Consider the following 15,261-nt stretch of genomic DNA (forward strand, 5'->3'; position numbering starts at 1 on the left):
CTGTGCCGCGGATGTCAACTAAAGGGGTCCTGCTATGAAAGTAAGTGGCACTCCAGAGCTTCACTCCTGTTTATCGGGCGTTATGACTGGCGACAGTTATGTTGGTATCCCACCACTGTGTGTGTGTGGGGGGGGGGGGGTCTCCAGACACCACGTCTTCGATGAACATTAGGACTCAGTTCGAAGCGGAACTCATCACCCGCACATGGCGAGAGTTTCCACTGCCTGTCTTCGTGCTTTGCAAACTGAACCTTCGCCAGGAAGGTCGCCGGATCTCCTCCTAACTGAGCACGCTGGAAGCATTATCGGAGGGTCCTCCAACTAGCTTGGGATTTTGACGATATAACGCGCAAGTTCGACAAAATGTGCTTTGATATTCCTCAGGAGGACATCCGACAACTCTATCAGTCAACGCTGATTTTGTGGAGTCCTTTATCTTGAATAAATTATACGATTTTCCGGACATTCTAATGATTTGTTTGACCATAATGTACGAGCGTGTTTCTTAAGTAAGTACCGTTTTGCCACACCGTAGCTGCAGCGCTGCGGTCGGCGTTCTGCGGTTACCCCACTGGATACCTACATCTGTTGTCTATGCAATGACGCCATTATAGTTTGATTCTTCCTTGTTTACGTTGTGTACTGAGTATTTAAGATGGCTCCGACAATCGTGAGTCCCGCTGACTGTGAAGTACAGGCTGTTATAAAATTTCTTAGTGCTAAAGGCCTAATAGCGATCGATATTCATCGTGAGATCTGGGCAGTTTACGGAGAAAACATTATGAGTGATGGAATGGTATGAAAGTGGGTGAAAGCATTTAAAGATGGCCGCATAAATGTGCATGATGAACAACAGAGTGGGAGTCCTTCGGTCGTTAATGAAAGTTTGGTGCAGGAAGTGGTCCATAAGGTCAGCGAAAACACACACTTTACGATTTACTCCTTGCGGGATGACTTTCCTTATGTTTCTCGTAGTGTTTTCTATGGCATTGTGACCAAGCACTTGAATTACCGAATATTGTGTGCACGTTGGGTACCGAAAATGTTGACGGATGTGCACAAAACCAAACGTTTAGACAGTGCATTGACTTTCCTCGAGCGGTACCACAACGACGGTCATGATTTCTTAAGCCAAATTGCTACAGGTGATGAAACATGGATGGCCTCCGTTACACCAGAATCAAAGCAACAGTCCATGGAATGGCGTGATTCAGATTCACCCAGAAAAGTGAAGTCTACACAAACAATTTCTGCCTCGAAAATCATGTGCACAGTATTTTGGGACAGAAAAGGTTTATTGCTTTTGGAATTTCTGCCTCGTAATGTGGCAATCAATGCAACAGCTTACTGTAAGACATTGCACAGTCTGCGCCGTTCAAATCAGAACAAAAGACGTGGCAAGTTGAGCAAGGGCGTCGTTTTCATGCAAGACAACGCCTTTCCGCATGTGGCGAATCAGACCAAAGGTCTCATCACATCTTTTCGATGGGAAACTCTAGATCATCCTCCGTACAGCCCCGATCTTGCGCCCAGTGACAACCATCTGTTCCTGCACTTGAAGAAACACCTGGGCGGTCAGCGTCTTCAAGACGATGACGAAGTCAAAACAGTGGTGATGCAGTGGTTAACAAATCAGGCGCAGACTTCAATGAAGAGGGTATTCAAAAACTGGTACAACGTTATGACAAGTGCCTCAGTATTGACGGAAATGATGTAGAAAAGTAGATTAAGGTACACGCTTTCATGTAAAAATAAAATTATTGAGATATCTTACTACGTCCTTTTTTAATTTAAAACGGTACTTACTTAAAAAAACAAGCCTCGTACATCACAGCTAGCGATTTCCGTTTCATTCGGATAATTCCTTAAAGATGCGTCATTCCAGGTGCTCAGTTAAAACACAGTGCAGTTTGAAACTTGCATGCTAGCTGGAATGTTATTCACGATAAACAGCGAAGTTTTAATGTTAGATTTTGTACAATGTTTTATGATGTCACTAGACTTGGGCTTGCACTGGAGATGTAATCACTCTGTGATTGAAACCGATATAAGATAATAAAAAGAAAACAGTTTCAAATTTATACGACCAATGCTGGAGTTTCTCTTGTTCGCAATAGTGGAGTGTAGTCGACGAAGACCGGTTGCAAGTCGGAAAATTTCTGGCAGCATGTCAACAGGACTTTGTGGTTTGCAACTGATTAACATGGCTGATCATTCAGATGAAGAATGCCACAGCATACTTCTGCCTTGGACTTTCCTGTTTTGAATACATTGACATTTCCCATTCTTCTGTTTCAGTCTAAGAATTTTACATAGTTCTTTAAGACGGATCATACTGCATTTTGGGACCTTACACGCCTGCCTTGAGAACAGATTTTCAGCAATATCTTTAACACTTTCACGCCGGCGCTGAGAATTTTGTTTCTCACCAAGGAGCAGCGGTCTGATTCCAGCGCCGTAGGCTACTATTTTGGTATATTGACCTTTTATTTTAAAAAATGGCTGAAGACCATTTACTTTTTTTAAAGGGATCACATAAAATTAATTAACGCTAGATTAATCACAAGTTATGTAATATTTCATTTTCTCACAAAGCTCGCTCGTTGAAGTGCTTTGTGTTCATAGCTGTTTGTTGAGCCTGACTGGTAGGTAATACATTAAACGTTAGTGTTTTGCTCGTAGCATAAATTGTAGTCACGCGGGAGCCACTAGCGGTATACACTGTTCAACGGATTTAGCGTGCGCCACCGGTGGCATACGCCGATGAGAACATATTAAAATCAAAGACAACTGTATGCGCCGGGAATACATGGAATTGGTTCATAACTTCAGCTGACTCAACAATCTTGTGCAAATCTTGCCGAACAACGACTTAACGCATGGTTACTTTGAGCTGTTAACAGAAGCATTGTTTGGTACATAAAAAGACTTCCTAACACATTTATCGATATTCGATGTTAATAAATCTCTCTTCTTCAGAAACGATTTTCTTGCCACTGCCTGTCTATAGTTCATATCCTTTCTACTTCGTCTATCTTCAGTTATTTTACTGTACATTTAGGAACACTCTTCTACTACTTTTAGTGTATCGTTTGCTAATCTAATTCCCTCAGCATCGCCTGATTTAACTCAACTGGTTTCTGTTACCCTTGTTTTGCTTTTGTTGACGTTCATCTTATATCCGTCTTTCACGACGCTGCTCATTACGCTCAGCTGTACTTCCAAGTCCTGTGTTGTCTCCCACAAAATTACAATGTCATCGGCAAAACTCAAAGTTTAAATTTCTTCTCCACGAACTTTAATTCCTTGTCAGAATTTTTGTTTGGTTTCCTATACTGCTTCCTCAGTGTACAGATTGAACAACACCACTCACTCCCTTTTAAGCTACTGCCTCACTTTCATGTTCCTAGACGCTGACCCTAGTGCATATAGGTAAACTAGTTTACATGAACGGATCGTCGGAATTTCTGAAGAGTGGGATATACTAGGAAAACGTATTGGAGGTGGTGAACAGGTGGAATGTGTTTAGCTGTGTAGAGGATATACAGTATGTAACCACTCCTCTTGTCGATAAGAAATTTTAATTTATAAATGTAAGTAATTGTTACATATAGTAAATTAAATTATCAATACTCATTAAATAAACATTAATATTAAAGAATATTAAAGTTACTAAGAACTTTTAGGTTTAAGGAACACGCAGCTGTAACCAGTGTACATTTTCAGTATGCGTATGTACTAATGTGAGGCATTGTTTCGTTTACTGTTACTATTACTTCTGTTGTTCCTTCTGACCCGACCTCGAATTTAGTCTGTCCCGCGTTGCTTGTATGCGTTATGAGAGAAAAATACAGGGTGATTATAAATATAGTTAAACTTCCAAACCACTATAGAAATAACACCAATTGTCACAATGACGTCAAATTGCAACGGAATATTATCGGAGAAGGGGAAAAAACGTGTGGCAGAAGAAAAATAAATGTTTACAAAATGTAGCAATACATGGAGTTGTAAGTATTATTATTTAGTAGTGGCCGACTACAAATGACAAATGAATCATACAACAATGCCTTAGGTGTACGTTTGACGTTAAACAAACTGTACTACTCAGTGCACATGGGTGTACAGATCTGACACTGTTAATGACGTAAGCTCATACATAACGGCGAGGCCATATCACATCGGATGGGAAAAATCAGTTTTTAATTGTCCTGAGGCCAAAATCCGCATAAAAAGCATGAATCAAAATCAAATAGGATTATTAATTTCCGTGCGACTGGCGCAAAGCATGTTCAATATTCTGTCGACCGTTTTGTGCAAGCTGAAATCGAGAATCAGCATGTTCCATAACTGAACGAGGTGTTTCCGGGGTCACGTTCAGAATTTGTTGCGCATTGCCTGTCTTCAATGCAGCTAAGTTTGCAGTCGAAACACTCAACACAACATCTTTCAGATAGCGCCACAGCTAGAAGTCACAGGGATTAACATCAGGTGATCGGGACGGCGAAGTTGTAGGGAAATGGCGGCTGATAATTCTAGCATTTCCGAAATGGCGCTTCAGCAGCTACTTAACTGGATTTTCAATGTGCGGAGGTGCGCCATCTTGCATAAAAATGATCTCATCCATACATCCACGCTGTTGGAGAGTTGGAATGACGTAGTGGCATAAAGACACTCATAGCGCTTACCAGTGACGGTACAGGTAACAGGACCGGAAGCACCTGTCTCTTCGAAAAAATATGGCCCTATGATAAATGATGCCGTGAAGCCGCACCACACAGTGACCGTTTCAGGATGAGGTGCTACTGGTTGATTTGCGTGTGGATTTTCCGTTACCCTCATTCGACAACTATGTGTATTGACATATCCTGTCAGATGGAAGTGGGCTTCGTCTGTCCACAAAATCTTACACGGCCAATCATTTTCCACTTCCATGCGAACAAGAAATTCTAAAGCGAAGGCCTCTCTTGCTGGCAGGTCCACAGGAATTTGACATGGGTAATTTTGAATGAATAGCAAAGAAGGATGTTTCGTAGGATTTTACGCACCGTGCTCAACGTTATCTCCAATGTTCGGCCAGTTCTCCGTGCACTACACGTTTGCACACCACCACTCGTCTCCTCCTGCAATGCTGTGGCCACTGCTTCCACTGACGTCGTCTCAATTCGTTTCCCCCCTCTACGAGCTTGAACACCAAAAGAACCCGTGTTTTCGAATTTTCAAATCATTTTCTCAGGACCCACGGCAGTCATCGGACCAATGCCTTTCTTCAAACCCTCCATGCGAGGAACTTCTGCAGAGCGACGTGTGCACAGTCATCATCCTTGTAATACAGCTTTACAAGCCGAGCGCGATCCTGCATTGAAACAGTCATGTCGAACGTCGCAGAAGCGAAAGGAGGAAAAGCCATGTTCCCGGCCTGTTGATACCAACTTTTCAGTGCGTCGTGGTCATGAGAGGTGTTTTCATTTACGTATTCTGACACATACAGTGCCATCCATGTGATCGATTTTCACACTATTTTTTTCTTCTGCCATACGTTTTCCCCCTTCTCCGAAATATTCCGTTGCAGTTTGACGTCATTCTGGCCAGTGGTGTTATTTCTACAGTGTTTTGGAAGTTTAACTTTAATTACAGTCGCCCTGTATATTAATCCGAAGATAAAGTTACTTTCTGTGAAGTAGGACAAGAGATACCATGAAGTGACAGATAAACTGAAACTAATTTCAAATTTTATCACATATTTACGTGCATTGAGAAATTGCTGGGATTTCAATAGACGATATTTGAGATATTTTGCAATCATAAAAACTATGTGACTTCTTTCAATTTTTTTAAGGTAGTAAACAGCATGGAATTTACGCGGCGAAGCAGAAAGTTCTTCAGCTGCCAGTGTTAGTTGCTTACTCAGTCAATAACGGATATCTTTGGATCCCATTCTCATGCTGTAGAAGGCATTATTTAAAGGTTTAGAAATTTTGCGCTGGACCATCTGGGAAAGGATATTTAATTCAAATCAGATGCGCTTCCAGAGAAAAGGTGCAACCGTAGAAAGGTTTTTGGCGTAAACTCAGTAGCAAGAAGATCACGTAGACTACGAAATTCTGTCTTCCCTCCCAAGAAAATTAAAGAAAGAAGACCTTCATGAAAGACTGTACATCATTATACACGGTTATTCTAAATGATGGACCCATTTTCAAAACTTAGTATGTATTCAAGTACAGATCCAAAATGAACGAGCTTTATACCAATGGAAAGAGGAATTTTCGAAGATTTTGGCGGGTGGAGGCGGGCGGGCGTTGATGGTTTCAGAAGCCGAACGTAGAGTTCGCTCGGCAATAGGGCCGTCATTCCGTTTGACTGTCAGTTGTGAGATGGTGACTGTGGAGAACAGGGTTTCCTGCGTTCATGAGATCGCGAAAAATGTGTCGCAAATTGCGGTGCAGCGGGCATTTCGTACCGACTTCGGTATTCAACCACCAACTCGCAAAAGCATTAGCTGTTGGTTTAATCAATTTAAGCAGACTGGGAGTATATGCAAAGGTAAAAGCACAGGCCGACCGAGTGTGTCAGAAGATAACGTCCGACGGATTGATGAAAGTTTTGTACGCAGTCCTAGTAAGTCTACCAACAGAACCGGTTGAGTACTTGGAATACCCCAACCAACTCTATGGAATGTTCTGAAAAGGCGTTTGCTGTACAAACCCTACTGATAACAACTTGTGCAGGCTCTCAGCCCCAATGAGAAAGAGAAGCGTCTCGCATTTTGTGGTTATGTGTTAGCAAAGATGGAGGCTCACGCATTTCTACAGCGTGTAGTTTTTAGTGATGAAGCGACATTCCACCTTAGTGGAAAAGTAAACAGACACAATGTTCGCATATGGAATTTGGAAAAATCCGCATTCACCATTCCAAAACGAAAGACAGTCGCGGAATATCAACGTGTTCTGTACCGTATCCCATACAAAGGTTTATGGACCATTTTTATTTGCGGAAGGAACTATAACGATAATAAGGTACCTGGACACGTTGGAACGATGACTGTTCCCTCAAGTTATGGAAGATTTCCAGAACTTCATTTTCCATCAGGATGGAGCTGCGCCTCATTGGCAGCGTAATGTACGAGGCTTTTACAATAACTCCCTTACTGAACGCTGGATCGGTCGCAGGGGACTTGAGGACATGGCTCTGCACTTCTGGCTACTGATCTCATACCCTGCGACTATTTGTTATGGGGTTATGTGAAGAAAGCTGATTACGTCCCACCTATACCAACCACTCTGAACGATCTGCGGAACCTAATCACTGCTGCCGTGCACTCAGTAGCAGCAGATACGCTTTCGCGCGTGTGGGACAAGTTTAGCTATCGCGTCGATGTTTGCCGTGCAGCCAACGGTGGCCACATTGAACATTTATAACACTCATCACATTTATAGTTATTAAATAATTATTAAAAACTAATTAATTACAAAGTATTACAAATTATTAAATTTATTAAATTGATATCAAACATTAAGAAAAAAATTTAAACTTGCTCTTTTCGTTTGTATATAGGTTTTCCTTTTGAATTTGTACTTAAATAAATACCAAGTTTTAAAAATGGGTCCATCATTTAGAATAACCATGTACAGTTCTCCCGGGCATACAACGAAAATACGGCATCATTGAGATAAATTAAAATGAATAATAATTTACATAACTACTTAGCACCTACGGACGAGAGGAGACAGTACAAGTAATGGCGAAAGCACAGAGGCTTGTGGCCGCCCTAAATGTGGTGTAAAACCTCAAGAATTGCTCCTGTTTGAAGTTACACAGGACGGGCAGCAGTGTAGGAAGATTTCGGATTATAAACCGGATAGCATCACTCGGCACGTTTGTTTGCCATTTTGAATTCCTGAAAGGCTAAGGCCATAAGGACGCTCTACGTGTTCTGAGCACTCCATGTAAGTTTTCTCATTAGTGTCACGGTCAGGAAAACGTATGGACGTACGGGATAGTCATCATCATGGCAGATTAAAACGGCGTGTCAGACCGAGACACGAACAAGGAACCTTGCCTTCTGCAGGCTGAACTGTCCAGCAAAGGTTTGGGGTACATTCCCTGTCTGGCACTCAGTTTCATTCTACTTGGCAGTTTTTGAAGACAGCGCACAGCTTGCAGTTGAGTGGAAGATTCGCCCCGCGAGCGAGGATAGGAGCCACCACAGCGCTTACTCACCCATGGAGGGCCGCACGATAGCCACTGGCAGCCCGACGCCTTCGTCGCGCACCAGCTGCTCGGCCACCGCCTTGGTCAGCGTGTACGTGTTGGGGTAGCCGACCGGCAACCTGGACAGTGGTCACACACTCAGCTCTAACTGACCCCTCCTCTCGTCTCTGCAGCTGATGCATAGGCGCTGGACATACATACGGAAATATCGCTAGAAATGCATGCTTGAACAAGCACTCACCACGAGGGAATAATACAACAAGAGCAGAAATCAGCAGGTAACATGTACATGTGGAGACAAACCAATGGTTAGAATTTCAGAAAAATAAATGACATCATGAAACTGGTAGAAGCTGACCTCGGGGAAGATCGGTTTGGATTGCGTAAAGCTGTTGGAACACGTGAAGCAATACTGACCCCATGACGTACCTTAGAAGATAGATTAAGGAAAGGCAAACCTACGTTTCTAGCATTTGTAGAGTTAGAGAAACCTTTTGACAATGTTGACTGGTTTCACACGCTGCGGCATGGTCGCGAATAAAACAGTGACCCGACAGTTTTTATAGTACAGGTCGAAACCGATAGTCTGATGACAAAAAATTTGTGACCGCAAACGTAAAGTAAAGGAAATTTATTGTTGACTGGAATACTCTCTTTCACATTCCGAAAGTGGCAGCGGTCAAATACATGGAGCGAAATGTTATTTACAATTTGTACAGAAACCAGATGGCAGTTATAGGAGTCGGGGGGTATGAAAGGGAAGCAGTGGTTGAGAAGGGAATGAGACAGGTTTGTAGCCTATCACCGATGTTATTCAATCTGTATGTTAAGGAAGCAGTAAAGGAAACAAAAGAAAAAATTAGGAGTAGGAATTAAAATCCATGGAGAAGGAATAAAAACTTTGAGGTTTGCCGATGACATTGTAATTCTGTCAGAGACTGCGAAGGACTTGGAAGAGCAGTTGAACGGAATGGACAGTTTCTTGAAAGGAGGATACAAGATGAACATCAACAAAAGCAAAACGAGGATAATGGAGTGTACTCGAATTAAATCGAGTGATTCTGAGGGAATTAGATAAGGAAATGAGACGCTTAAAGTAGTAAATGAGTTTTACTATTTGGGGAACAAAATAACTGATGATGGTCGAAGTAGAGAGGATATAAAATGTAGACTGGCAATGACAAGGAAAGCGTTTCTGAAGAAGAGAAATTTGTTAACATTGAGTTTAGATTTAAGTGTCAGGAAGTCTTTTCTGAAAGGAATTGTATGGAGTGTAGCCATGTATGGAGGTGAAACGTGGACGATAAATAGTTTAGACAAGAAGAGAATAGAAGCTTTCGAAATGTGGTGCTACAGAAGAATGCTGAAGATTAGATGGGTAGATGACATAACTAATGAGGAGGTACTGAATAGAATTGGTGAGGAGAGGAGCTTGTGGCACAACTTGACCAGAAGAAGGGATCGGTTGGTAGGAGATGTTCTGGGGCATCAAGGGATCACCAATTTAGTATTGGAGGGCAGCGTGGAGGGTAAAAATCGTAGAGGGAGACCAAGAGATGAATACAGCAAGGAGATTCAGAAGGATGTAGGTGGCAGTAGGTACTGGGAGATGAAGAAGCTTGCACAGGATAGAGTAGCATGGAGAGCTGCATCAGACAAGTCTCAGGACTGAAGAGCACAACAACAACAACATATTTTAGAGTGTCCTAGTGTTTTAGTACATATCATCATTTATTCATTATAGTCTTGCTGAAGAGGTATATTTTTTCATGATTTTAAACAAATTTCTTCAGGAGTGTGAAGTGAGTTTCTCAGGTTGTGAATCTCTTTCTCTCTTGAATAAATAATCCAATATTTCTGAAACTGTAATAATTTTCACCTGTACAATATCCTCAACACGTCGAGGTCATTGTTTCAGAGCTTAGTCAAGTCGAACATGGGCGAATTGTTGGTGCTCGTAGGGTGAGGGCTTGCGTAAACAAGGTATCCGAAGTGTTTGAAGAGGCAGCGTATCTAAGAGTTCTACCACATGCAGGAAAAGCAGGAAAACATCATCTACTATCACAATGCGTGTGTAAAGAGTAAAACAAGGTGGACGTTCGGCGATGAACTGGGCGAGCATGTCATGGTATTCCATGGGCTCCATAGTTACTCTGTAAGATCGCATAACTACCAAGAATTATTTGACCATTTTGGCTAATCAGTTCCATCCCATGGTAAAATTCGTTTGTTCGCCAATAGTGATGCTGTGTTTTAAGACGACTGGGACGTTGCTCACACAGCTCGCATTATCCAGTACTGGTTCTGTGAGCACAAAGATGAATTGTCACATCTCTCTGGCCACCACATTGACCACATCTCAATATTACTGAGCCTTTGCTGTGACAACGGTTCGTGTTTGCTATCCACCTGCACCATCGTTACCTGAAAATGCCGCTGTTTTGCAGGAATAATGTTATAAGATTCCCTTGAAAACAGTACTGGATCTGTATTTATCCAGTGCGAAATTACTGTAAGCTGTTTTGAATACCAGTGTGTTTCCTACACCGTATTAGGCATAGAAATATACACCGCTCTACATTGAAGTTGTGTTATGGAGAGCCTTACTGGTAAAATCCCGAGGAAATTCTAATCTCATTCCAACAGTTTGTCAGTTGGTACTCATTTGTTTCCAATCAGTTGTGCTAGCAAACGATACTGTTATTGGCAAAAGTGTATAGCAGCTTTTAATAGTTTGCAGCAAGAAGATCTGAGTTTCGATCATAGAAAAGAATTTAGCTTTTACTACCTCACTGTAGAAATGAGAATAAAGTTTGCAAGTATCTTTTACGAGAGTTAGACATAATACAGGCAAAGCACTTATGCCCATAATTATTTCTGTTGCTCAAAGTAAGAACTCCTTACCGTTGATACTCTTGAATAAGAATTGTAAATATAATCAGATTGCATAATATCTCATTTCTCTGGTCAAAACTTCTTGTAAAAAAGGAGCACTTATTTTCCTGAAGGCATCTACGTACTCCTACATAAAGAAAGTGATCAGTATTGTATGTGAACTGTAGGCCTGTGTCACTACTGTCAGGTTTTCGAAAAATATTGAGAAAGCGTTCCTTTCATAACCAATTACATTGTTCAGCAAGTATAATGTTATTTCTGTATGTCAACTCGGCTTCAGTCACAGCAGTCAACTGAAATAAACACTTTCAACTTGATAAACCACGTCTTAAATGCAGTGGACAATCACAGAAAAATCTCAGACTTAACAAAAGGTTTCGAGGGATTGACCATTCTGCGCTCCTGATAAATCTGAATGGTAAAGTGTAAGGGATGAGCTAAATGAGTAGATTAGATCATATTTGGAACATTGCTTTCAGGTAAATAAAGAACATGGAAGGAAATGAACTCCTCGTACATCTTACAGAACCATATGGACTAAGTCAGCGTTTCCACAGGGCTCAATTATAAGTCCATTGCTTCCTTGGTATACATTAACGATTTCCAGTTACACCTTAGGCATTCAGAACCAGTACTGTTTGCAGGTGAAACCAATCCAATGATTGAAGATGGTAAAGATGAAGATCTTATTACTTCCGCAAAAGATGTTACGAAAGAAAAGTCCAGATGATTTACCAGAAACAGGCTAATAGTTAATACCGCCCCCCCCCCCCACAAAAAAAAAAAGACATCATGAATTTGTACATAGATCAAAATAAAAATGCAGCACAACCAATGGTATGTATGCATAACCAAAACATTGGTGCTGTTAAATTAAATTTCTTGGGATTCATACCCAGGAAAATCTTAAATGGAGTTCTTATATCATATTCCGACATTCTAAACTAGCAAAAATGAACTATGAGGTAAGAATTATTTCAATAAGACTAAGGTAGAAACAGTTAGGGCCATATAGTTTGCTCGTGTACACACATAAGTACGATATCATTTTCTGGGAAAATGTACACCAGAACAAAACAGTTTCAACCATTCCCCTGCCTTTATACACTTGTGGAAGAAAATCCTAACATCAAGCAGTTGTACGATACAAATGGAAGTTGGTAGGCGTGTTTGTAAATAGAAAAGAAAGATGGTGTCTGTTCCAATTTTGCGTCAGTCACAAAAAAGCGGCACTCATGGCACCACTATGAGGATGCAAATCAGGTTTCATTTAAATACACGGTGTAACTGTCCTGAGCGTTAGCTACCTCTGAGATTGAATGTGGTGAGTTAATGTTGGACAAAACTGCATTTGACGCTACAAAAAGGCCATTATCGCCAATTCGCTGAATTTGAACGATGTCGTGTAAAAGGGCTACGAGAATCTGGATGTTCCTTCTGCGATGTTACAGATAGACTTGGAAGGAACGTAGCCACTGTAAATGGTTGCTGGCAGGGGTGGTCACGAGAATATACGTTCGGAAGAAGAAGTGACTGCGGGCGGGCACGTGGCACTACCGAGAGGGAAGACCATCGTTTTCATCGTAAGGCTCTGGAGCATCTTAGTGCATCTCCAGCAGCAATCTGAAGAGCAGTTGGTCGCACAGTGACAAAACGAACCGTTACAAATCGGTTACCTCAAGGACAGCTGCGAACCACACGCCCTGTAGCGTGCATTCCACTGACCCTAAACCATCGCCATCTGTAACTCGTTGGAGGGCAGGATGGAGCTCTGTTGTGTTTTTTGATGACAGCTGTTTCTGGCTCGGTCCCAGTGTCGGCCGTGTGTGTGTTAGAAGGGCCTGCAGCCAGCCCATGTCCTTGCTAGACACACTGGATCTACACCTGGGGTGCGATTTCGTATGACAACAGGAGCACTCTCGTGGTCATCCCACTCACCATGGCTGCAGATTTGTGCGTCAGTCTGGTGATTGGACCTGTTGTGCTGCCATTCATGAACAGCATTCCAGGGGGTGTTTTCCAGCAGGGTAAGGCTCGCTTTCGTAATCCAATATACTGTACACAGAGTCGACAGCTTGCCTTGGACTGCATGATCACCAGATCTGTCTCCAGTCGAGCACATATGGAACATGAGCGGACGACAGCTTCAGCATTAACAGTCCCTGTATTGACCGATGAAGGGCAACAGGCGTGGAACTCCAGCCTGCAAACTGACATCTGGCACCTGTACGACACTTTGCATGAACGTCTGCATGCTCGCATTCAACATTCTCGCGGTTAGATCCGTTATTAATGTAGCAACATCTCACTTTTTCAATGGCTTATCTCGTACTTACAGTATCCTGTGATATGGAAAGTTAATCACTTAAATTTGTTACCTACATTAATTATTTTTGGGTGTTGCGATTTTTTCCGTCAGTGTATATTGTAAGTAGTTATGGAATTCGAAAAAAGTACTTTGGGAAAAGAAACCCTTTTGCTCAAAACAAAATTGTCAATGTTTACGGTGCCAGCTCGAACAGTGACATACATGTTATTCATTGCAACAGCACATTATGCCATAAAGGTTGTCTCATGTAGAACAAAATTGTACAACAGATTATCAAGACATAAAATTTCTTGCTGAAGTACAAAACTTTAAATTTTCTGTGGCTGTTTACGTACTGAAAAACTGCTGTTATTAAGTCTCACAGCACCCTTTACACAAAAAACGTTATTCGTACTTTTTATTGTGCAAGTAAGTTGTAAATGTACAGTATGTGTTTAAGTTTTTAACTGAAATAAATGGTTTTAGCTTAATCATAAGTTACACTGAGAAGTATCCATTTCTTTTATTTCTTGATGGTGACTAGTTTCGGGCACTTGTGTCGATATTCAGCCATACGCGTTGGAAGTGTAATAAATACAGGTGACAGTCCACTTGCAGAAAATGTCCCTGCAGTGATCAAAGCGGATATGGCCGACTTAACTACAGTAAGCTACACCGCACAAGACGGACACTATTTTTCACCCGCAGTAAGCTGCAACTTCGAGAAATGTTTTTAATTATTCATTGTATAGATGTAATTTATTACAAAAATTTAAATGATAAATGTTTGATGCTTGTAAAACGAACAGCTGAAAAGCTTTTTCTTAGCAATTTCTTGTGTACAATGTCCTGGGAAAGAGATTTACAAGCGTCACTCCAAAAGAAATTCACACTATTTTTTTAAATACATCTTTCATTCTACACGTTTGAAAGTTTTACAGTGTGTAGATACATCCTTTAGGAACAATATTTTCGTTTCTCCACACAGTTTCCATCCCTCTCAACTGCCTTACGCGGTCTTGGAATCAGCGCCTGTATACCCCCACGGTAAAATTCTGAAGCAACCTGTTGGAGCCACTGTTTGGCAGCTTGCACAAGGGAGTCATCATCTTCAAACCTTGTTCCACGAAGAGAGTCTTTCAGTTTCCCAAAGAGATGATAGTCACACGGAGCCAGGTCAGGACTGTAAGGCGGGTGTTTCAGTGTTGTCCATCCGAGTTTTGTGATCGCTCCCATGGTTTTTGGACTGACATGTGGCCGTGTATTGTCGTGCAACAGCAAAACTTCCTGCTTTTGCCGATGTGGTCGAACACGACTTAGTCGAGCTTGAAGTTTCTTCAGTGTCGTCACATATGCATCAGAATTTATGGTGGTTCCACTTGGCACGATGTCCACAAGCAAGAGTCCTTCGGAATCGAAAAGCACCGTAGCCATAACTTTTCCAGCAGAAGGTGTGATTCTGAATTTTTTTTTCTTCCCTGAATTTGCATGGTGCCACTCCATTGATCGCCTCTTCGTCTCTGGTGAATAATAATGGAGCCATCTTTCATCACCTGTCACAATTCTTCCAAGAAATTCATCTCCACCATTCTCGTACTGTTCCAAAAGTTCGCTGCATACCGTTTTTCCTGTTTCTTTGTGAGCCATTGTCAACATCCTGGGAACCAACCTGACACAAACCTTTTTTAACTCCAACACTTTCAGTCTTCTGCCAACACTTCTTTCCCCTATCCCACCGTAGCGTGACAATTCGTTCACTGTGATGCGCGTGTTAGCAGTCACCAATTCGTTAACTCCCTGCACATTGTCTGGAGTGTGTGCAGTACGAGGCCTGCCGTTGCGAGGAC

The 15,261-nt window shown here is 41.8% G+C and overlaps 1 protein-coding gene across 1 annotated transcript in view; it reads right to left on the bottom strand.

Annotated features, from left to right (window-relative positions):
- LOC126284347 (fatty acyl-CoA reductase wat-like) overlaps positions 1 to 15,261 on the bottom strand; it is a 173,276-nt gene that overhangs the window by 66,992 nt on the left and 91,023 nt on the right. Inside the window, exon 5 of the mRNA XM_049983202.1 lies at positions 8,221 to 8,330. Within this exon, the coding sequence (XP_049839159.1) occupies positions 8,221 to 8,330 (110 nt within the window). The remainder of the gene's footprint in view (positions 1 to 8,220; positions 8,331 to 15,261) is intronic.

The sequence above is a fragment of the Schistocerca gregaria genome, chromosome 8 (assembly GCF_023897955.1).
Source record: "Schistocerca gregaria isolate iqSchGreg1 chromosome 8, iqSchGreg1.2, whole genome shotgun sequence".
Lineage (NCBI taxonomy): Eukaryota > Metazoa > Arthropoda > Insecta > Orthoptera > Acrididae > Schistocerca > Schistocerca gregaria.